Source organism: Rhinolophus sinicus, linkage group LG05 (assembly GCF_036562045.2).
Source record: "Rhinolophus sinicus isolate RSC01 linkage group LG05, ASM3656204v1, whole genome shotgun sequence".
NCBI lineage: Eukaryota > Metazoa > Chordata > Mammalia > Chiroptera > Rhinolophidae > Rhinolophus > Rhinolophus sinicus.
The window spans coordinates 155,124,753-155,146,793 of record NC_133755.1 but is presented as its reverse complement, the minus strand read 5'-3'; the positions used below and the strand labels follow the sequence as shown (position 1 = coordinate 155,146,793).

The 22,041-nt window shown below is 38.9% G+C and overlaps 1 protein-coding gene across 27 annotated transcripts in view; it reads left to right on the top strand.

The window, feature by feature from the left end:
- Positions 1–22,041, top strand: part of EPB41L2 (erythrocyte membrane protein band 4.1 like 2) — a 210,774-nt gene that overhangs the window by 152,626 nt on the left and 36,107 nt on the right. For all 27 annotated transcript variants that reach the window (XM_074333571.1, XM_019729415.2, XM_074333585.1 and 24 more), the window contains 6 exons: positions 269–487; positions 1,870–1,957; positions 5,954–6,106; positions 6,640–6,737; positions 12,782–12,954; positions 17,815–17,987. In XM_074333571.1, coding sequence (XP_074189672.1) covers positions 269–487; positions 1,870–1,957; positions 5,954–6,106; positions 6,640–6,737; positions 12,782–12,954; positions 17,815–17,987 — 904 coding nt within the window. The remainder of the gene's footprint in view (positions 1–268; positions 488–1,869; positions 1,958–5,953; positions 6,107–6,639; positions 6,738–12,781; positions 12,955–17,814; positions 17,988–22,041) is intronic.

Genomic DNA, 22,041 nt, shown 5'->3' with positions numbered 1-22,041 from the left:
GTCATAATATACTGTTACTAGGATAGCAGTTCAGAATTTCCTTTCTATTACTTTGCTCTCTAGACTCATTTTCTGTAAATAAGCCACAAGTTTAGGGGTTCCAAGGAGCAAGGTGAGCTTCTCATTACAGAAGATTCTTTTTGCTGGGGATGTGAAGAGTGCCTCTGTTGTGTGTTTGTTTTCAAACAGGGATATTAGGATGCAAGGATTACAAGTGCTGCAATCCTAACTAATTGTTCCTGGCCCTTTGCTCCCCTGCTCCTCACAGGTATTTCCTCTGCCTTCAGCTCCGCCAGGACATCGCCTCTGGCCGCCTGCCCTGCTCCTTCGTGACTCACGCCCTCCTGGGGTCTTACACACTGCAGGCTGAGCTGGGGGACTACGACGCGGATGACCATGCCAGTCATGACCTCAGTGACTTCCAGTTTGCCCCCTCACAGACGAAGGAGCTGGAGGAAAAGGTGGTAGAGCTGCACAAAACCCACAGGTCTGTTCCCTTGCTGACTGGAGAGAGGATGGCCGGGTCAGATGTAAATGGCTTTTCTTATACAACTTGAACTTGCTAGACATTGGAGCATAGTTTGTGGGATTATTTATCCAGTTTTTCCTTTTGGAACGTCACCTAGTACCAATCAAGACAACCTGCAGCCCTTGAGATATCCTTTCATAATCTTCATGACTATTGCATGAGGAACTACACTCATAAGGCTAAATGTTTTCATTTATTAGAAACATTTACTTTTCCCCGTGACATGTCCTTTCTACTCCCAATCCTATTCCTTGATACACACACACACACACACACCACAGAAACACCCACATACTTGTTTGGCATTTACTATATATTTCTTCTGCCTTTTAATTGTTTTTATTACCATCTTTCGCTATCTTTCATAAGAAAGTCAGGGAGATGATGAGTCATCAGGATTTGAATCTGAAATGGGGGAGGGGTGATGGACATAGCAGAAATAACTGAAACACAGGTAATTTCTTTATCCACAGAAGACGACCTTAGGTTTAGTTAAGCATTACTTAATTACTTAAATAGCATATTACACTTCGAGAACTTTTATATCTGTGTGAAAACAAAATGCTTTCTTTTAGCACAAATTTTAAAAACTGTAGCTACAAAATTATAGTTTATCCCATATTGTAAAATTGAAGTTTTTGAAAATTTTGACTAAAATGATTTGAAAGAACTTTTAGAGATCAGAAGTTTTCAGACAGACCACATTCACTGACTTTTCTTTAAAAAAAAAATAAATGCAGTATTTCACTTTAAGTACTTTCATTAATTTTATTCCAGTTCTAATCTACTGACATGTATAGTTCACATTTAAAATATCAGGTGCTGAAATGCCATGAGTGTATGAATATTACTGGGACATGGTCCTGCTTTCTGGGAGCCTACAGTTGGTTTCATTGGGCACATATGTAGGAATGGACATAATTTTGTTGTGGACAGAATGTGATATGTGTCATCAACATAGGTGTAAAATCAAATACAATGCGTCTTCTCATGTTTGTCATGATTAGTCTTAATGAAATAAAATTGAATAAAAATTTATGCTGTGCTCATTATTGCTGGGGCTTTTTTACCCCAGTGGGAAAAAATCAAAAGCAATTTTGTAAGATAAAAAGGGTAAGATGGGGGGCATCTCCTTGTAATAAACAGGTTTGTATCAGAGGATCTTAATAGAAAAATACGAGAGGTTAAGAGGTGAGCCTTCTTACCTGTTTTCTATGTGTCCAAATTTAGCTGTGTTATACCCTGCACCACAAACTCTCCAGGCTTATACACGCCTTTCCCCATTTTGGCCACATTTGCTTTCTATCCATCAATAAGGTAATACTCTTTTTTATTCTTAGGGGCTTATCTCCAGCACAAGCTGATTCTCAGTTCTTAGAAAATGCGAAGAGGCTTTCCATGTATGGCGTCGACCTACATCATGCCAAGGTACTGGAGTAATGGGGAGGTGGCCGCTTGCCAGGCTGTTGACTGAATTCTTAAGAGGACACCAGTGTCAGAATAGCCTGCTACACTAGCAAAAGGCTACTCACCCTCACCTAAGAGCCTTTATAAGATTTCTTTGGTGACTAATTGTGGGGTTTATAGTTCTGGGAGGGTTCATTTACTCTCCCCTAGTTGTTTCTTCTTTTCCCAGTCTTCTGAATTACTACTCTTTCATATGTAATACTTATCCTGACTTACCTTATCAGCCTTCTTGATCCTTCATCCTGGTTTATTCTGTGTCTCAGCTTTTACTATGTCAAGTGCTGCCTCTATCCCAGCTCCCTCTCCTGCCTCTGTATGGGGAGAGGAGAGCAGATCTTAGCCACTGTGAAAGGGCATAAGTGTCCAAAAAGCTTCTGGGTTGTGAAGGAGCTAGACTTGGACTCCTCCCTGTCGGCCTGGTTTGTACCTCTTTTGAGATAAAGTAGGCTGGCCAAGGCTCCAGGTGACGCAGCCCCTCAGTGTAATTTGAGAGGTGGGAAAAGAATGGAATAATGGAGAGAGGTGACAGGAGAAGGTGAGGTGAGTTGGGGGGACCCTAGTTTGCATGGTCATGTAACAGTGACAGTCAAGGAGGGAGAACAAAAGGGAAGGTGAAAGATGGATTTGGTTTAGAAAATTATCTCCAGAGTCAACTCAACGTGCTGAGGGAACCTATGGCTGCCTGCTTTTAAAAGACCCTGCCAGTCCTTAGATGCAGCCTAGGAAGAAGCTCAGGGATGTGATTGGATAAGTTTCTAGGGAAGCCGCTCCTCCCGGAAATGTCTTTCCTCCCTAGAGCTCAGATTCATACTTCTTGCTTTTGTGTTTATCGTACTGCAAAATGCTCTTTTTCCCTCAGTGGCTTCCTTTAATTCTGTAAATATTTTTCCCTATTGCAAAAGTAATACATGTTCATCATAGAAAATAGAGGGGAACAGAAGAAAATAAAAATCACTGAAATCTTTTTATGCGAAACAAGCACTGTTAATATTTTGATACACTTTCTTGTTTTCCTTTTTAAAAAAATCCCTGAGCTCCAAATAATCTTGAACACATGCATTTTAAATACGGATTATACTACAAGTATTATTTCGTGTTTTGTTTTGCTTTGTTTTGTTTTGTTTTGTTAACTTGCTCCTTTAAACATTTTTCCATTAGCAAACAGTCTCTGGCAGCAGCATTTTTAACTGCTAGGTATTGTATGCCTTTAATTTTTAAAAGTATTTTCACATACACCATCTCATTTAAGATCAAATGTTTTTACTTTAGAAAAACTGCATAAAACACTGCCGCATGACTTGCCTCAAGCCACATTGTGTAAAGCAGTCCCATCTGTCTGATATCTTCTGATAAACCTACTAGGAGGTGAAACATCTTCCAAACACTGTGTCCTTCAGCTCATTTCTCTACATGATGGAGACAGGCTGGGTTATCTGAGAAACGGAACTAAGGCAGGAGGAGAGAACAGGTCCGGAGGGAACAGGTCTCTCCTACCCGAAACCCTGTTACACTTGCCACATGTAAATCTTGGATCTGCTACTTTGTTGATCACTAGTGAGAAACCCATTCTTTGATGGCAATACTGAAAGCAATAAAGATTCTTGATTTTGTAGTCGTATCTTAGAAAAGTAAAAAAGTTGCCAACCCATTAGTATAAGTATAATTATGCACATGAAGTTCTTGCTCTGTGCTTAGGAGCAGGTGCTTTTAAAAATACTGGAAAGTAGCATTGATTCCTTCATTCTGTTTATCATCTGATGGACTCAGATAATACTTGAAAAGAAGATATCTGTAACAACTTAAAAGAACTTTTCATGTAGTTTTTTTTGTGCCTTTATACATTTTTCCTTGTCTTGATCATATTTAAATTTTTTAAATTAATATATTTTATTACCAGAAGGATTCTTAATGGCACAGTCATGTTAGGACAAGTTGAAGGGTGTTGAGTGAAAGGTCGCCTGATAAAGGTGCAGGGAAACTTTGCAAGAGTAATGATACTTCTGAGGCAGTGTAAGATACCTCTTAACCTCTCTGGATCTGAAGGAGTAAGGACAAAGAAAGAGTGGTTGCCAGAACGCAGGGGAGATCTGTGTGGACAGGGCTGACTTGAGAGGAGCTGCAGTTATCAAGGACACAGCCAAGGATGGCGACTACACAGGGAGAGAATCTGGGTATTAAAAGGCAGCCCCCCGCCCTTCCTCCCTCTCTTCTCCCTGATCTTCTTTGAGAGCTCCCCATAGGCTGAACCCGTTCGGAAGTCCGTGGACATGGGATCCTGTTAATGTCCATACCAGGCAGCTTCCTGAGGCAGCGAGCAAGGAAGAGAAGAGACTTCCTTTTCGTTAGTTTGTTTTTTCTGACTGTTGCTGAATGGCAGGAGTCAAATATGGAGAACGAACGCATGTTTTTTCCCCTTTCGCTTCTTATCCTTTATCTGTAACTTGTACTCATGCAAATACTGATAATTCTAAAACAATGCATGGAACAAGTGAAAACCAACTGATTTACTTGGAATCCAGATTGTGTTTATTTTTAAGTCAGATAAAATAGCCTCAGTGTCCTTTCGAAAGATTGCTTCAGACTGGAGGTGGCTTCGTTGAATGTTTCAGAGGAGGTTGCCTCCTCACGTGTGGTGAGAACGTGCTGTCTTGGGCAGATTCCGGCCCGCTCCTGGTGGCCACTGCCAGGGAGGTTTTTGGCAAACACATTGATTGCGTCTGGTGCCAAGTTGCTTGGGCACCTGTGCCTGATTCACTTTTTACTCCGTTCCTAGAGAGAATTGTCCCTGCCAGGATACCAGTGAATAAAGTATGTTATAGATTAGATTTTTAAACCTCCTCAGATGGTCCAGTGTTATTTTATTTGTAGGTACGAATTATTCACATTATCAGCAGCAAAAGCTGCTGGCATCAGTTACCTAGTCCTGTACTTTAATTTTTTAAAAACTAGTATAAATTGTGCTAAATTGTTCTCAGTAACAAGGCAGTTACAATGTTATACTTTTATTGAATTGAGACCTTGACTAAATGTGGTATTTGTTTCAGCATGTTTTGTGAGAATTTCTTTCATGTTAATGATTTCTGAATATCTCTGAATAATATTCTTCAGTTTTACATATTTTGAATGAGACCCAGTTTTTCCCTTAATGATAAACAATAATTTGGATAGTTTGAATATTGTACATATTGGACCTTCAACGCTACTTGAAATATGAGGAACCAATTTCTTACTTTTGTCGGTAAACTTATTTGATATTTTAAAATCTTTCAGCTTGTGATTATTCTGGATTGTCATGTATTCCAAATTAAAACACTTGGGGAAAGAAAACAACATCAGTAAGTTCAAGAATAGCCTGCCATCCATTTGCCAGCCAAAGGAATGCTGTAATGAAAACTGCATGTCAACATTCCAAGTTATTGAACACTTGAAAGAATTCAAAGATTTCAACATTGTCAGCCTAAAAGAGAAATTTCCTGAGAGGGATTGGTGTTTTCCAGAATATAGGCATAATTTTAATAGCTATGAGCTGAAATATTCCATCTGAGATAAATTTGTCTGAAGTAAAATGGCCAAACACACTTTAGACCAACACACAGTCCCCAAGGGCTGGGATAGGCTCTAGGAAAACACATGTTATCTCTCGTATCTTCAGGATGTCTAAATCGAGTTCTGTTTCCTCTTTAGCTCTTAGACCCGAGCTCAAGAACATGAGTTATACCTTTTGAAGAACATGATGTCCTGTAGGCTTTGACAAATCAAATTTGATCCCTGAAGATGAATAGATTTAAAATATGTTTTGTGTCCTACCATTTGTATTAATTTGTGTACGGTCACTGTAATTTAAATGTAGACCTGTTAAATTGATATTCCTGGTCATGGTTTGAGGGGGCTAGTGAGCTTCCTGACCTGTGTAACTTGCACAGCTCTAACAATGGTCAAATGGCTTATGCTTGGCAGGACTCAGAAGGCGTGGACATCAAGCTGGGCGTGTGTGCTAATGGGCTCCTCATTTACAAAGACAGGCTGAGAATCAATCGTTTTGCGTGGCCGAAAATCTTGAAAATTTCCTATAAGCGCAGTAACTTCTACATTAAAGTCAGGCCAGCAGAGGTAAGTGTGTCACGTACAGCCCGTGGCATATCTGATTCGGCTTTATCAGTGTTCTTTACCGCCCTGCTAACTGAATTCTTTCCACTGAACTTAAGAAAATGAACTATTCTTTATTCCTCCATGGTGAAAAAGGTCAGGGTTCTTAATGATAAACGTGCATATACATTCCTGTTGCTAAAAAACGAGCAACAGCCACAATTTCACAGAAGAGAAAAGGTAGTAAGTTCCTGCCACATAATGGGGGCTCATTTTTTGTTGTTGAATCAGCTAAGTGGTAGCCATCAACAGGAAGGTAGTGAAATGAGTTTTAGTGGACATTGAAGGATGGTTGCTTTATGTCAGTGACTGATACCTGCTTTTCATAGGAACTAGTATTGCAGTCTATGAAATACCTATTTTGTATAATTATATTAGATATATTTACCTTTTTCAAGAATAGTTACTTCTTAGAGAAAATCCAAATCCAAGTTTTCTAGTAGCTTCTAATGAATTCTTACAGAAATATGCTGATTTATTTTATGGATTTATTCTAGCTGGAACAGTTTGAGAGCACCATTGGATTCAAACTGCCGAACCATCGGGCTGCGAAAAGGCTATGGAAAGTGTGTGTGGAACATCATACTTTCTACAGGTGATTTTAAGAAATGACCGTAAAATTAATTAAACAGCTCTTGGTACCCACTACTCAATGGAAGGTGGAGTGGAGAGTGTGGCAGATGAAGCAACACCCTGCTTTATGGCTCTTTGCTGTCTTCAGTGTCAAGCTTCCTTTGTCTGCCATGTCCACGCCCACGTCTCTGTCTGTTGTCCTGTCCACACTTTGTCATCACTCTGAACTGTCTGCCTCTGTCATGGTCCAAAACTCCACTTTCTGACTACAACCAGCTTTTTTTCCCACCACCGCCATACTCTCTCAATGGCTGTCATTCTTCTTTCCGCTGTCACTCATCTTAGATTTCATTTAGTTGTTCTTATCAGCTCCCTCCTGCATAACTTCTTTCCCAAACCCTGTGAACCCTGTGGTCTGCGCCTTTGGTGCTTTGTCAGGGATGCTCTAAGCCCCTCAAGCCCCTGCCCTTTTGCACATCACCCTGCCAGCCTGCTGGTCCTGGATTAGTCCTGGGTCCTGACCTCACCATTTCTGTACATGTGCTGTCAAGTGCTACCGTAAATAGCACAGCTGTCCTGATACACACGCTCCGTCTCTGTAAGGGAAAGTGACCCAGTCTGTGGTTAGTGCTATTCCAGATACACCAGTTCCCCCATCAGCCGGATCTTTAGTGCTCTCAGGTAATCGGTCTTTTGACTTTCTTCCCCATCCCAAATATTCATGGCCGTCGTGAGCCCTGGCACCCCTGCCTCTCCGCTCAGAGGCTGTCCCTTTCGTGGTCCTCTGATGGTAGAAGCTGTGGGTCATGAGCATTGCTGGTTCCATCGTGTCCTTCTCTTTGTCTCCTCCTGACTGGAAGTAAGCATCATTCCCCTCGCCCTTCATTCACTCTTTTCTCTCCTGTCTCAAGGAAAAGTGGTCATTCCTCTGCCTTGACCCCGCATTTCATGCCTCACAAAGGATAGTGCTTTGTAAACTGTGTGTTCTCCAGTGGGTGCCCTTGGCTTCCTTGGCCACGTGCATGTCCCTGCCTTGCTCCCTTCAAAACCAGGAAAAAAGAAGATCTCCTCAGACTCCCCTCCTTCTTCAGCCTGTTGTCTCTCTTTTCATACTCTTGTTCAAAGGCATGTTTCTTACATTACTTTTCTTGGCAAACAGTACTTGGCTCATCTTCGTTATCTCCATATCCTCAGTTTCCCGTCAGTGTGGTATACGTAGCTGTGTATCTAGACCCTTCATCTTTAGGGTTTTTGCTCTGGACTCTTAAGGTCTAATCCTTGCCTCCATGTACATGCGTGACTGTGGGTAAGTGACTCCACCTTTCTGAGTCCCACTTTCGTTATCCGTGTGGTGGTGATAATAATAGTGCCTACCTGATAAGGTTGTTTTGAAGAGCAAATGAGATAACACACATGAAACAAACTAAGAACCGTTTCTGGTTTGTAATAATGTTTGTCATGATCACCGCTCTCGTCATCCCCCTTGTTACTCGTGTTTGGGGCCACAGTGTGCTATTTATCTATTTTCAAGACTGCTCTAATATACTCATTTTAGAGGAGAAATGCAACTCATAAAATATACTTGATTCCATCTGACTTAATTACATGGATCATTTAAATCTTTGAAAAGTTTTCAGTTTCTCTGCAGAGCCATGACAAATTTCTCCTTAGACAACATGAACCTGCTTCAGATAAAGCTAGTAGGTAACATTTATAAGTTATAAATGACACAAGGCCAGGCAGGACAACTCGCAGGCTTCCCTGTCAAATAATGACCATACAAGCAATAATCGGGTTAGTAACGACAAGTGCTGACATATTGAGCCTATATCGTGGTCAGTTGCAGAACTAATTGCTTGACCTTGCATCTCCTTCCTTCCTGGCCACCGCGTGTGAAGCTGAGCAGAGGTGGGGACCTGGCTCTGATTCTGAAGCCCACATTCTTCACCTCTGCGTTCTCCTCCCTCCTGCATTCCTCTAGCAGGCATTTCTGAGGTGTCTGGTAGCCCGGGAAAGCCTCACGTCCCTCCATTATTTCTGCTAACATACCATAGATCCCAATTTAAAAGTAGACCAATGTAACAGAAGTGCTTTTATAGTTTTAAACCTTGTATAACTTTGCTCACACATGGTATCAAACACGTATCTAACACAGAAAGGGCAAATCATAATTTGTCTGCAGAGTGCTTTGAGTCCAATAAGTGGATTTTGTTGTGTCTTAGTTTTTCATAAAAGATGCAAGTGATTTCTTTAGAAAATTAAAATGGCTTTCTGATTGAAGCCATTAAAAAATAAACAGATCTTTGTATTGATTGATTCCCACTCAGGTAGACCAATATTAGTGAAAAAGAACATGATAATAAAGCTGCTGTCCTTGCTTGAGCGTTTACCAGAACCCATCACGATTCTAAGAGCTATACATGGATTAATTCTATTAATCTTTGTATCTTCTGGGCCAGGAGCTATTCTCTTCACTTCCCATATGGAGAAACTGAGGAACAGAGAAGAAACATGCCCATAGTCCTATAGATAGGAACGGTGGAGATGGAATTGAAACCCAAGTAGTGTGTGGCTCCAAGCACCCACCAGTATACCCACCGTGCTAGCCCTCCTGACTGTATTTGCAGCTCATGTGCTTCCTGGTATTTTATCAGTGCTTTTTTTATTGGTGGTGGTATGTAAACAAGATTAACATGAGGTTCTCTAGCTTGACATTAAACTGCCATTTAAACTTGGCAGTGTAAACCAGAGTAATCCCAAGTGAATTAGTTATTATCAGCTGCTTCATAGAGAGCTTTATGGAAACCCGTGGCACTCGTTAAAGCTATGATTGATTTAGTAATTCATATGTGGGTTTTCTTAAAACGTTCCTTTATTTTCCATAGTTAAACATGAATAATATTTGATTTGTAATGGCAGGATTTTTATAAAATTAAAATGTTAATTCATCTCTTAAGCAGTAAAATATGTGAAAGTTGAATTCCTTTGTAACACATCATTACTTAGATCATCTTGCTTAAGGCCTGTTGTGCTCTGTGATGGTTAGTCCCTTATCGTGGCATTTAGATTCCCCAAAGTGAAATAAAAGATGCCTAGTAGTGGTTTTGATGTTATTCTTGGAGGATGAGCCTGATGTGGAAAATAAAAACAATAGCAAAAGGGAATACAGTGATCTCGAAGTGAAAATACTGAAATATTTTGTTGCTTGGTCTACCTTTTCTTAGAAAATGTATCTGTATAACCATTTACTTAAATCACCAAAGAAAGTTCTTTTAGAGAAAACTAATAAATGTCTGTGGTCAAGCCAGCCCATTTTTGTTTTGATGTATTTCTACTTAAATGCAGTTTAATTACGTAAGGATTTCTTCATCATCAGAAAACTAACCTGCAAGCCAATACTTGGTGTACATGCTCACCAGTGCTTGTCAGGCAAGAAAGTGTTTTATCTCAATTGGAAATAAGTAAAATAAAAATCCCCTAGTTAATGACATTCCTTCTTTTGCATTGTGACATACATCCGCCTTTCAAATGGTTTCCTTGTGTTTCTTGGATTTATATATTTTGTAAATTAGACATGAGCGTTAATCTTCATACGGAGCTCCTCCTTCCAGGAAGACAGGGACTTTGGTTGAGACATACAGTCACCGGCGGCCAACCTGCACAAGGGTGCCGATACCCCAGCCTCACTTTCCTCTTCACCGCTAGTCGCTTTTTTAGCAAAATAATTTTGTTTTATTGTTGTAAGCTCACTTAACATGAGCTCTAGCCTCTTAACAAGCGTTAAATGTACGATAACGTTATTGTTGACTGTAGGCACAACGTTGTACAGCTGATCTCAAGTGCTTATCTATCTAACTGCACTGACACTTTATGCCAGATGATTAATTACTCCCCATTTCCCTCTCCCTCCAACTCCTGGTAACCACCACTCCAGTCTTTGATTCTATGAATTTGACTGGTTTAGATGTCTCGTACAGGTGGAGTCATGTAGTATTTGTCTTTCTGTGTCCAGCTTGTTTCACTTAGCAGTGAAATGTCCTCAAGGTCCATCCATGTTGTTGCATAATACAGAATTCCCGTTTTTTTAAGCCTGAATAGTATTCCATAGTTGTGTGTGTGTGTGTGTGTGTGCATGTGTATCACGTTTTCTTTATATATTCATCTGTCAGTAGATGTTTAGGTTGTTTGTACATCTTAGCTATTGTGAACACTGCTGTAATTAACTTGGGAGTGCTAGTATCTCTTTTAGATCCTGATTTCAAATCTTTTGGATAAATACCCGGAAGTGGGATCATTCGTAGTTCTATTTTTTAATTTTTTGAGGAGTTGTGTTCCAAAGTTCCCCACCAACAGTGTGCAAGGGTCCCAGTTTCTTCACGTTCTTGCCAACATTTGTTGTCTTTTGTTTAGTTTCTTAAATTTTGTGGTGGACGGAGAGATTCCTTTTGGGTCATCAATGCATATTTCTCCTTTGAGATATTTTTTAGAAATGTCTCTTTTTTTCCTTTGGTTGATCTCCCAGTAGCTGAAGAAACTGCTTCTTGAATAGATGATACATAAATGTGATTTAACCAACTTGTTTTTCAAAGAGAGTGAGCGTTTCTCATTTACTGCACTGATGAGCTTGCCAGTGACCCTTTTTTCTATAGATCATTGCTTTCTTACACAGCATTCTTAGATCATGTTTAACTGGATTGCAAGGTAAGGAAACCCTGCCATATTCAACCCATCAGGAGACAGTGTATGTAAATGGCCACATTTCTCACCCTGCCTCTGTTATTCACGTGATCAGGGTGCTGATCTTTTTGGGGGTGAGTTTCCTCAACTGTTAGAGAAAGAGCGAGAATTCAGAGCACAGATAAAGAGTTCTTTTCTGGTCTAAATTTCTGCTATTCTAGCATTCTGATTTAAGAATATACCGCTTTTTCCCAAGTATAGTTTGCGGTACTGGCATCGCCAGAGAGTATTTTCTCAGCAGCAGCATCTGTGTCTCCTTAGAACATCTCTTAGCAGAAAATGGAAATTTTCAAGAAATATTTCTGCTACCCTACATGAATCAATTAAAGCCAAGAGAGCCAGAGTGTATTAGTTCTTTCATCGTTTAATGATCACATGTTGTTTTTCTGGGTTAATACTATTGAATTAATGGAGAATCACCTTTTGTGTTATTGCATGTAGCTTTATCTTGACTTCAATCTCTTTTCATTGCTTATTAAACAGAAGAAGATTTCTAAAAAAGTGGGCAGAAGGTCTAGAAATACTTAAAGCGGTAAAGAATTCTTTAAAGAATGATAGGAAAAATGTTGGTGACGTTCTCCATATTGTGGAATTGTCGACCACAACCTTCTTATTTAATACATTCTACAAGAACTCTGAGATTATCTTTTTGTTAAGACATTTTGCCAACTCTTGATCAGACAATGAAAGTGAGGAAATTTCAGTTGTATTGCAGACAAGATCACTTACTAATAGACTGTTTCTGCACACGTGGAAGTACTTGACAGCAAGTTTGACTTCATTCATTATGAGCCAGGTTTAAGGCTTCGAGTCGTGCTGGCAACAAAGGACATTACTCATCTCTACAAATCCACTGGGTGCTGCGTCCTTCGTGGGAAAGCATCACTTGATGGAACAGATTCTTGAGTTAGATGTTCTTTCCCAGGAGAAATAGACATAAATATTAAGAATTACTAATGGTAATGGATTGCTACTTGGCACTTACAGCCACGAGCAAGAATTCAGACATATGTGTTTATCTAAACGATGTAAGTTAATACAAATAAATAACCTTTGATATACACGGAGAACAGCTGCACTTTTGCTCACGTTGAGGAAAACATTATTCATGAATACATGAATGTGGGCTTATTCATCTTATCACTATCGTAAAGCCCTGTATGTAGAAAGGTTTTTAAACAAAATTTATGTATTAGAAACTTGGCAGCCTTTTTTTTCAGATTGAGTAATCATACTTAATAAAATGTGATATTAAAATACATAGTTTTAAAGTTTAAAAAAATCCATAAATTCTAATTTTGTTCCTTTTTTTTTTTTTACCTCCTATAGGCTTGTGTCTCCAGAGCAGCCACCAAAGGCCAAGTTCCTGACCTTGGGTTCCAAATTTCGCTACAGCGGCCGCACCCAAGCCCAGACCCGCCAGGCAAGCACTCTCATTGATAGGCCAGCACCACACTTTGAGCGCACCTCTAGTAAACGGGTCTCCAGGAGTCTAGATGGAGGTAAACACACTTATATTAGTTCGGATTCTATTAATTTTTCTAATCCAGTGGGATCAGAAAATGTTTATCTAGTTAATAAGACCTCAAGAAATACCATAGAGGGGTAGCTTTCTTCTGAGTAAATAAAATGCTACTTCTTACACTCACAAGAAAATTTTGTAGTGTTTTGAGGTTGTCTTTCTGAACCTGTTTTCTTTGCACTGTCAATGCACACAAATATTAGCATTGATGAGATGTTGACAAACAATGTTTTCACTGGTCTGACTTATTGTGATGTATTTTATGTGGCTTAATTTCTTGAATTTGTTAATGCAAAAATGTAATGCTGAGTGTTTTTTGGTGTTTTTTGGTGTGGTAACATTTGAACCTTTACTCAAAGGAACTTAAAACATTCAAATTTTTATGAGTTTAAAAACTCTGACTGAAGCTTACCAAACTTTCCAGCATATGAGAAACCATTCACAGCTTCAAAGGATTAGTTTAAATAACGTCTTTTAACAAAAAGAAAGGAAATATAATATGTTCCTTTGTTCTTTTACCCAAGGGGAGGTATGTATAAATTAGTATATTTTTCCAATTGGAATTCTAATTAGCTACATATTTGTAGTTTTATATAAATTATACATGGCAATAAATTGATGCTTTCCTTTCATATATATATGTATATATATATATATATATATATATATATATATATATATATACACACACACATATACCCTAATTTTGTTTAATAGCAGGTTTTCTATAAAAGAGCCAAGGTTAATTTTATATTAGAATACTTCATATGAAGGACTTAATTTTTTGTTCTACTTAAAAGGAGGTAATTGCTGTGGATGACTTTCTACCAGAAGTAATTTTCCAACTTTTTTTTGTTGTTGTTGAGTAATCTCGAAACATAAAAAAAAGTAATATTAAATTTAAAACATTCTGTTTTACTCCTGTTATCAGCAAAAACCTGTTTTGATTGCTTGTTAATTACTGATATCTTTCTGAAATATGAAGTTGAGCAACTTATATTTTAAATAATTAGCTAAAACAGACTGGATATGCTAATAGTTTTAAATGTTCTCTCTCATTAGTGCAGAATTGACACCCCTTGGCCTTGATTTATTTTTTCCTGGAATAAACTTGGAAAACAGATCCCGGCATCCACATAGAGATACGTCCCAGGATTTGTTGGTGGGCATTTGGTATATATAGTTGTTAAATCTTGATTCTGGAGAATCTTCAATATAGTTTTATGAGACCACCCAAAATATGTGCAAGGGGACCGTAAATTGTGGTTCAGATAAATGTTCACATGTCCAAATATAGTGACTTAAATGTAGTGAATTATCAATGTACAATACTTACCAGTATATCTTTTAGCTAATCAACGACTGAGCATTTTTCAAGTACATATGAAAAATGTGCCCTCTCCTGTGAATATTTCACAAGCCTTGCCCCTGGCCACAGAGAATTTTTACAAGTGCTGCAGAAATGCAGTCAGTCGTGTTTAATGCCCTGAGAGAAATCAGTCCTCGTTCTGGAACACTGTCTGTTTCAGCCTTTGTTTCAAACTAGGAGGCTTTATAACTCTTATGTTGCAAATTTTAGAGTTAAAAAAGGAGTAAACCACTGTGTTTTCTTTGCGATACATCAGCTGTGCTCAAGGAAACCCACCATCTTACATGGGCAATTAGTGCAGAGGGTTATAATACAAAAACAATGATTTTTCCAAATAAAAGCAACAAACACGACACAGTAATCCATTATTTTCCTTTTGTGTTTTGGACACTGTAATTCATCAGATGGGCAGGTTATCAAAAGGATTATTGTGTTATTGTGAAAAATAGAAAAGGCTTTTTATACCAATACAGGACCAGCCAGCCAGTGGACTATTTGGTTAAGGCTTATATTCTCCTTCTCCACCCCCCATGCCCCAATGCAAAGCTAGGCTGTAAACTGGTACTGAGCTTTATTTTCCTCACCACTTCCCATTACCATAGCTTTTGTTGTTGTTGTTGTTGACGTGTTATATTTTCTTTTTCCTGTTTAGTTTTTAAGTTACGTTAGACTAATGTAGATATATGTATACACATGTGTACATATTTTAAGTTTGGACATATTAAATATTCTAGTGATGACATAGAACGTAAGATCAATGTGATATCAAGCATCAAATAAAATAAAAGTCAATCTAGAACAGCTGTTTTAGAACAATTAGATTCCAAGATTAGAAAATCAAACCAAAAAGGAGGCAAATGGATCATTTAAGAGAGCAAACAACCAAGATGCATTTGGGATTTGTTTGAGAGCACGGGAAGCAATGACTTCCTGAAAGTAGAAAACAGAAGAAGGGGCCCTAGTCAGACCGGGTGGGCCATCAAGGAAGGGAGGCCTACCTGAGAAAGAAGCATTTCCATTAAAACTTGAAGGATGAGGGGGCCGGCCTGGTGGCTCAGGCGGTTAGAGCTCCATGCTCCTAACTCCGAAGGCTGCCGGTTCGATTCCCATATGGGCCAGTGGGCTCTCAACCACAAGGTTGCCAGTTCAACTCCTCGAGTCCCGCAAGGGATGGTGGGCTCCGCCCCCTGCAACTAGAAAATGGCAACTGGACCTGGAGCTGAGCTGCGCCTTCCTCAACTAAGACTGAAAGGACAACAACTTGAAGCTGAACGGCACCCTCCACAGCTAAGATTGAAAGGACAACAACTTGACTTGGAAAAAAGGCCTGGAAGTACACACTGTTCCCCAATAAAGTTCTGTTCCCCTTACCCAATAAAATCTTTAAAAAAAAAAAAAAACTTGAAGGATGAGAAGGAGGCAGCCATGAGGAGAGCAGAAGGAGATAAAGCATTGCAAATAGCAGGAGCAGCAAGTCTGAAAGTTATAAGATTAGGGAGAACTTGATACATTCCAGGAACAGAAAGAAGGCAGGTGTAGTCAGAGCTTAGTAAGTGATGGGAAGAGGCAGGCTGGGGGCAGGTCATGCAAGCTTTGCAGGCCATGGTAAAGAACCGTGGTTTTTATTCCAGCTGCTGCAGGAAACCATTGAAAGGTTTTGTGTGTATGTGTACACACTTGTGCAAGTGCAGAAGTGCCCAGTTATCTTTTTTAAACAATCACTTGGTACAATGTCAAAAATGATTAGAAAGAAAGCAGGCCGACTGGTTAGGAAAAGTCCAGGTGAGACCAATGGTGGTCTTGCATTGGGTGATGGTAGGTAAATTAGCCGTTTAGCACCATAAGCTTAGTGCCTGGGTCCCACAAGCTTCTCAGGGTTCTAGGAGTGTTTAAGACCTAATAAAAATTACTTGCTTCAAAATGCAAAACAAAAAATCCCCCAGCAAACTGAAATTAATGTGTTTAAAAGTATGCAGTCAACATTTATCAATTGTATATCTTTAAATTTGAAATTCATTAACATTTTGATATTATGTCTGAAACCATTTCTAGGTCAGATTTTCCCAGTTTACAGTAATTTCTTAGTGTGTGTAAGGGTGCTTAGAAATCATAAATTAAGAGTTACTCATAGCCATATACTTTCCAGGGGAAAGTTATTAAAATCTTCTCAAGAGTTTAAAAAAATCTGGAAAATAATTACACTTAATATAAGATGTGACTTCATTTTATGATTTTCTGTGGGCTTTCAAAATTGTAAGTACTTAAGGGCTGTGAAAGTCTTAAAAGTGACCTGGGTAGTGAAACAGAAATGGAAGAACTGTCCACATTTAGAAATAGATGCAAGGACTATTGGACTTGCTGGTGTTGAAGGTGAAGGAAGAGACTTCAAGATTTCTGGCTTGAGTAACTGGGTGTGAGTATGAGGGTGGCGAAAAAGACAAGACTGGGGAAGAAAGAAGTTTTGGACAGGGACTGTCAGGGATGTGGACGAAAGGTTTCTTGTAATGGTGGATTAGAGGTGCTCCATCCCTCCCAAGTTCAATAGATGGTGGATCACACACAGTCGCTGCCCTCCAAGAGTTTGCAGGCTAAAGGCATTTGTGGTTACTGGGTTTTCCTAGAGGCATGGAACCAGGCCAGCCAAGTACTTTTTATGCAGGTGAAATGACCTCAGTGTTTGTTCTGTGGTTTGAAGGAGAAAGTACAGAAGGACAGAGTCTTTGCCAGCTAGCTGCCACTCACCTTACTTTGCTGAGAACTTAGGCCCTCTTAGGTTAATCTGCCATATGACATAGATTTCAACACAATGTATGTTCCTGCCCATCTGTAGGAGAGACGAAAGCAGCACATGAGGACTAGGTTTGCTGCGGTGGGAGGGTGTCTATTTATTAGGTTTACTGTTAGGTCAAGTTGAGTCATTCAGGATAGAGGTTAGAAAAATTAAAACTATTAAACATAAACAGAAGTTTCTCAAAATCTACCTTTACCCTCTTGTTACAATTTTAAATGGAATTCAAATAAAAGGTTCCTTTATGGGAGAATTCTTTAAATTTATTGAAGCAAAGTATTTTAATAAATAGGTAATTATTTGTTGTAGTAAATGATTCAGAAATAAGTTCAGTCAAGATCAAAGAAATCCTAGAGAATTAAAATATTCCTTACATTGTAACTGACGTATTGCTCCGACTCTCATTTCAGCTGGTCTTAGAGCGCCCTCTGCTGGCCAGTTCTATGATCAGCGTCTGTCCTTCAAAAAACTGATCTAAGAGCCTGGTTTAGTTTAATGGGTTAAAAATTCAGAATATTTTTACACTTTGGTAAAAGTTTACGAATGAGTTTATTTGGTGTGTTGGTATTTTCAGAGCTCAAGCAATGTTCCTGCTGCCACTTTATCTGTGTAAGGGGGGGAAGTTCCCTAAAGTTTGACCATTTAAATGTCCTACAGTAATCCAAACAATCATTCTTCACTAGCTCCAATTGGTGTTGTGGACCAAAGTCTTATGAAGGATTTTCCTGGCCCCGCTGGGGAGGTTTCAGCGTACAGCCGCGGAGTGGTGAGCGCTGCCCTGGTACAAGACGGGGATGGCAGAAGGGACATCAGAAGCCCAACTAAAGCCCCACATGTGCAGCTTCTTGAAGGAAAGGTATGGTAAATGAGTAGGCTATGTGATTTTAAATGTGTGCTGAGATGAGAGGTGCTCTGTTGCATCTGTTCTTTCAGAGCTCAAACGTTATTTAACATCAGTCAATGTATGTTCTCTGTTGATGTAATTTCCTTATTTTGAAATATGTGTAGACTCTTGCTAGTTTGGGCAGGGCCTCTAGCCTTTTTTTCTGAATATTGTTCAAAGCAAAATTTTTCAATGTGAATTATATTAATGCAAGTAAGTAATTTATTGGCCTTTTGACTCTCTTCAGAATCATCCTATTTAGTCAAACCCCCAAATTATAAAAGCTATGATGATTTGAAATTTATATTTGTTTGTTACAAGTACATTTTAAAGTGTAACCTGTCTTGATTATTATAATTATATTGACTCAAATTTTTTTGAAATGAACAGAGGTGGTCTTCATGAAAAATATTATTTTTCATTAATAATCTATAACTGATGAAGAAGAAATTCTTAAGCAAAGGGTAATTGTTTTCTGAACAGTGAGTGAGAAGATGGTATGTTGCTTTTAGCCCTTATTTGGTGCATACACCATGATGAATGGAGAAGTAGCCTATATCATGTTTTAAAATTTGTCACTGTTAATTTATGTTACCTTGGGCAAGTATAGTCACTTAGAAGTTGATTTAAAGAGGCTTTGAGTTCTTCAGATCTGCATATCACAACTTTTTTATGAGTAACATTGAAAGTAAACATGAAAAAAGGAATCGTCCTGTAGATTTATAATATTTTCTAAATTTTAACTTTGAACATTCTAAAGACATGCAACATGAATTTCTAAAGAACCTGCTAGGTGAGTAGCTGCCAGTTCCTCAGGAATTTGACAACCTCTAATACTCAGCATGGCTGGGGGGTGGGGGGGTTACCATGTGGACGCTTATGCTACAAGGACAAGGGCTTCAGATAGCATGTGCCATCAAATCACCCGATACCTCTGTGGAAGAATTTGTGAGTATCATATTTTAAAAATTATTTGGTTGAAAGTTATGTAGTTAAAAATAACAGAAATTGTGTCCAACAAGATATTTTTTAACTGCTGAAAAGTTGTCAGAATTTTTTATAATTATGCTCACGAGGCATCCCGGAGAGTGACTACATTTAACATCTGAAACAGAAGAGCTCGGCAAGTCAAAGTCTCTCTTCCATTTTGTCAAGTTAACTTGATACATCCCATTATTTTTTTAAATTTCTTTTAAATTCCAAAGGAAATTCTACTTATCTTTGGCAAAAGACTGGGTGTGTTGGCCTTTTTCTAATGCTTTGAATGTCTGTCAGCAACCAGGTTTAAAAGTAATGATGCTGTTTGAGTTTCATTGGATCTGTTTGCAACCAGTCAGAAAATACTAAAGTCAATCTGTAGTTCTACATTTTATGAGACAAAAGTAGTTCAGTTTTCCTCTTAAAATATTGATCATTTTTAATTCATTTTCTAATTACACTGTGTTAATACAATCAATCCCTACTTTAGAGTAAAAGTGTTCACTAACTAACTACCCATTTCTTCTCTTTTTCTTTTGCCTTTGTTTCTCCCTTGAATGCATCTGTTGTATAATGTCACATTCAATCATGGGTTTGTACCTGAGAACAGCCTGTTTCCATATGCCCACCTTCACCTCTCATCCGCTGTGCTTCATCTCTTTCCCCACACCTGTCGCCAGTCCCTGAGATGGACTTGCTTTCAGACATTTCAGAGGAAGACCCCTTTGGGGAGGCCGACCAACTCACACTGGAGCTCCTTTCCATGGGGGAAAGATCCAAGCGGGGGGACAGTGGGGTGGCTGCCCGTGATTCTGTCTGGGATCCTGTTGTAGCCCCCTCTCCGACCGACTGTCCCCCCACCCAAGAGAACCCGCTAAAAGATGCTGAGCACAAGAATTCTGACTTTGGGTACTTTTCCTTCAGTTTCTGCAAGTGCTTTCCATCCAGCTTCCCCTCACTGCTCGATGAAGATGGGTATCTCGCTTTCCCTAGCCTCCCCAGGGTCTGGGTCTCCTTCCTCCCTGCTGACGTCCAACACTATGTTCCTGTCACTTCTCCTTCCTTCCTTCCTTCCCTCCTCCTCATCTTTGGGCTACTTCTCTCTGCTTCTCAGTCAGTGACTTTTTCCCTCGCCTTTTCCCTTCCTCTGGCTTTGTCCTTCTGCTATCTGGAAGCTAAAGCCACTGCCTTTACTGTGTCTTACGACTGTGGCTTGAATGACAGGACAGAGGAAGAGGAAGCAGTTGCTGGCCCTCCTGCATAAGCTTCAGTTTGTGGGGTCAGCAAAACTACACCCTTTCTCTTACACCCTTCCTAATGTAGAGTGTAAACATGTGCATAACTGTCACCATTGATTAACCTCAATATAGTGTGAGCTGCACATTTTAACACACACATTTTAGTGCATGAGAAATCAGTGTAAGCACTGCCTTTCCATTGCTTTCCATTGACCAGGTCCACACGTTTTAAGATGAGAGCAAAGTTACAGGATTATTTTATAAATATCTAGACCATGCTAGGTCTAAAGGGGGAGGGGGGCAGGGGGAACTGTGTTGCCCTTAATCCGTATTGGTTCTGTTCATTTTGCAGACAGATCTTAGTGTTGTCCTTTTAGGATAGAAACTTTGTTTTGATATAGAACTTAGGATGCAGTGGACATAACTGTAACTGATGTGTATTAGTAGTAGTATTTCTTTTGTTAGAAAGCCAAGTTTGTTCTTGCATTTATGAGGCTGCATCTGTAACTTTTACTCCTGACATTTGGAGGTTTAATTTCAGAAACCCTTTGCCTCCCTATTATTGTAGCATTTGGAAACCATATGAACGTCAGGTAGTTTTTTGGTTTTGTTTCCTTTTTGTTTTTGTTTTAACTCTAAACCATGTAACTATGTGAAAGAGTTGCTTTAGGTATTTTATAAGAAAGATACTATTCTGTTTTCTTTTTTAAAAAACAAATGTGTATGAAAAATGAAAGAAGGCTTTTTGAAAATTTAGAACATATAGTCCTAAGGTCGGGCATCTTAGTGCTCTTTTATTTAAAATTAGATGTCGGATTTGAGGATTTTTACCCCATATGGGGCTACCTCTGTACTAGAGTCAGTGCTAACATACTCAGTATGTTTCTGATTGTTTTTGCTAATGTGGTCTGGTGATTTAATGTCTCATATCCTGTGGGTACTATCACTACATAGAGTAAATTACAAAATTTAGAGCAAACCTAAAGAAAAATGTGAAGATAATGCTACGAGTAGGCATTGTGGGCAAAACCACGATTCGTGGAGGTTGCCTGAGGATGCCAAAGACGAACATTTTGGAGAATTTACTATGAACCAAGGAACTGGAAGATAATTCTTAACAGATTGTTGAGTGGCTATGTCTCATTTTTATCTTCTTATAAAAAAGATCCTCTCAGCTCCCTGCTGACTTCTCAAAAATACTTGAATGGTTAAAAAAAAAAGAAAGGCGTTTTGAACTCTCAGATTTGATACCATCATTCTAGTAAAGAAGAAAAAGAATGTATGACATATGATCCTATTATCAATTAACATGTAAAGGTTAAACTATTTTCCTTTGGTATCAGAATCAATATTTTTCTTTCTTGCCATTCCTTTCCTTGACAGTAACCATCAGTATTTATGTTAGTTTTACATTTACAGATTCATTTTTTGGGGTCATTAGATACTGAGAATTGTCCAACTATGAAAAATGATTCTTGTTTAAGAATTTTGTGAAAGAAAGATGGCTATATTTCAAAGAGTATTTTTAAATACCCACCATTTTAACATGAGTGTAGCAAAATACACCAATTTCTCTCCAAGGAAAGAAATCTGTTAAAAAGCTGAATGATAGGGTGAGTATTTGTCCTCGATACAAAGCGAAAGCCAAATTTTACATCATCATAGTTTGCACTAGTTGATTTAGACGTTTAAAATTAGAACAGATTGAATTATGCCATTTTTACACTCTCATATTTTCATTCCTGAGTGAAAAAAAAAATATTCAAAAGCAGTGCATATAATCTAGGGACTGAGAAAGAGTGAAGCTTCCA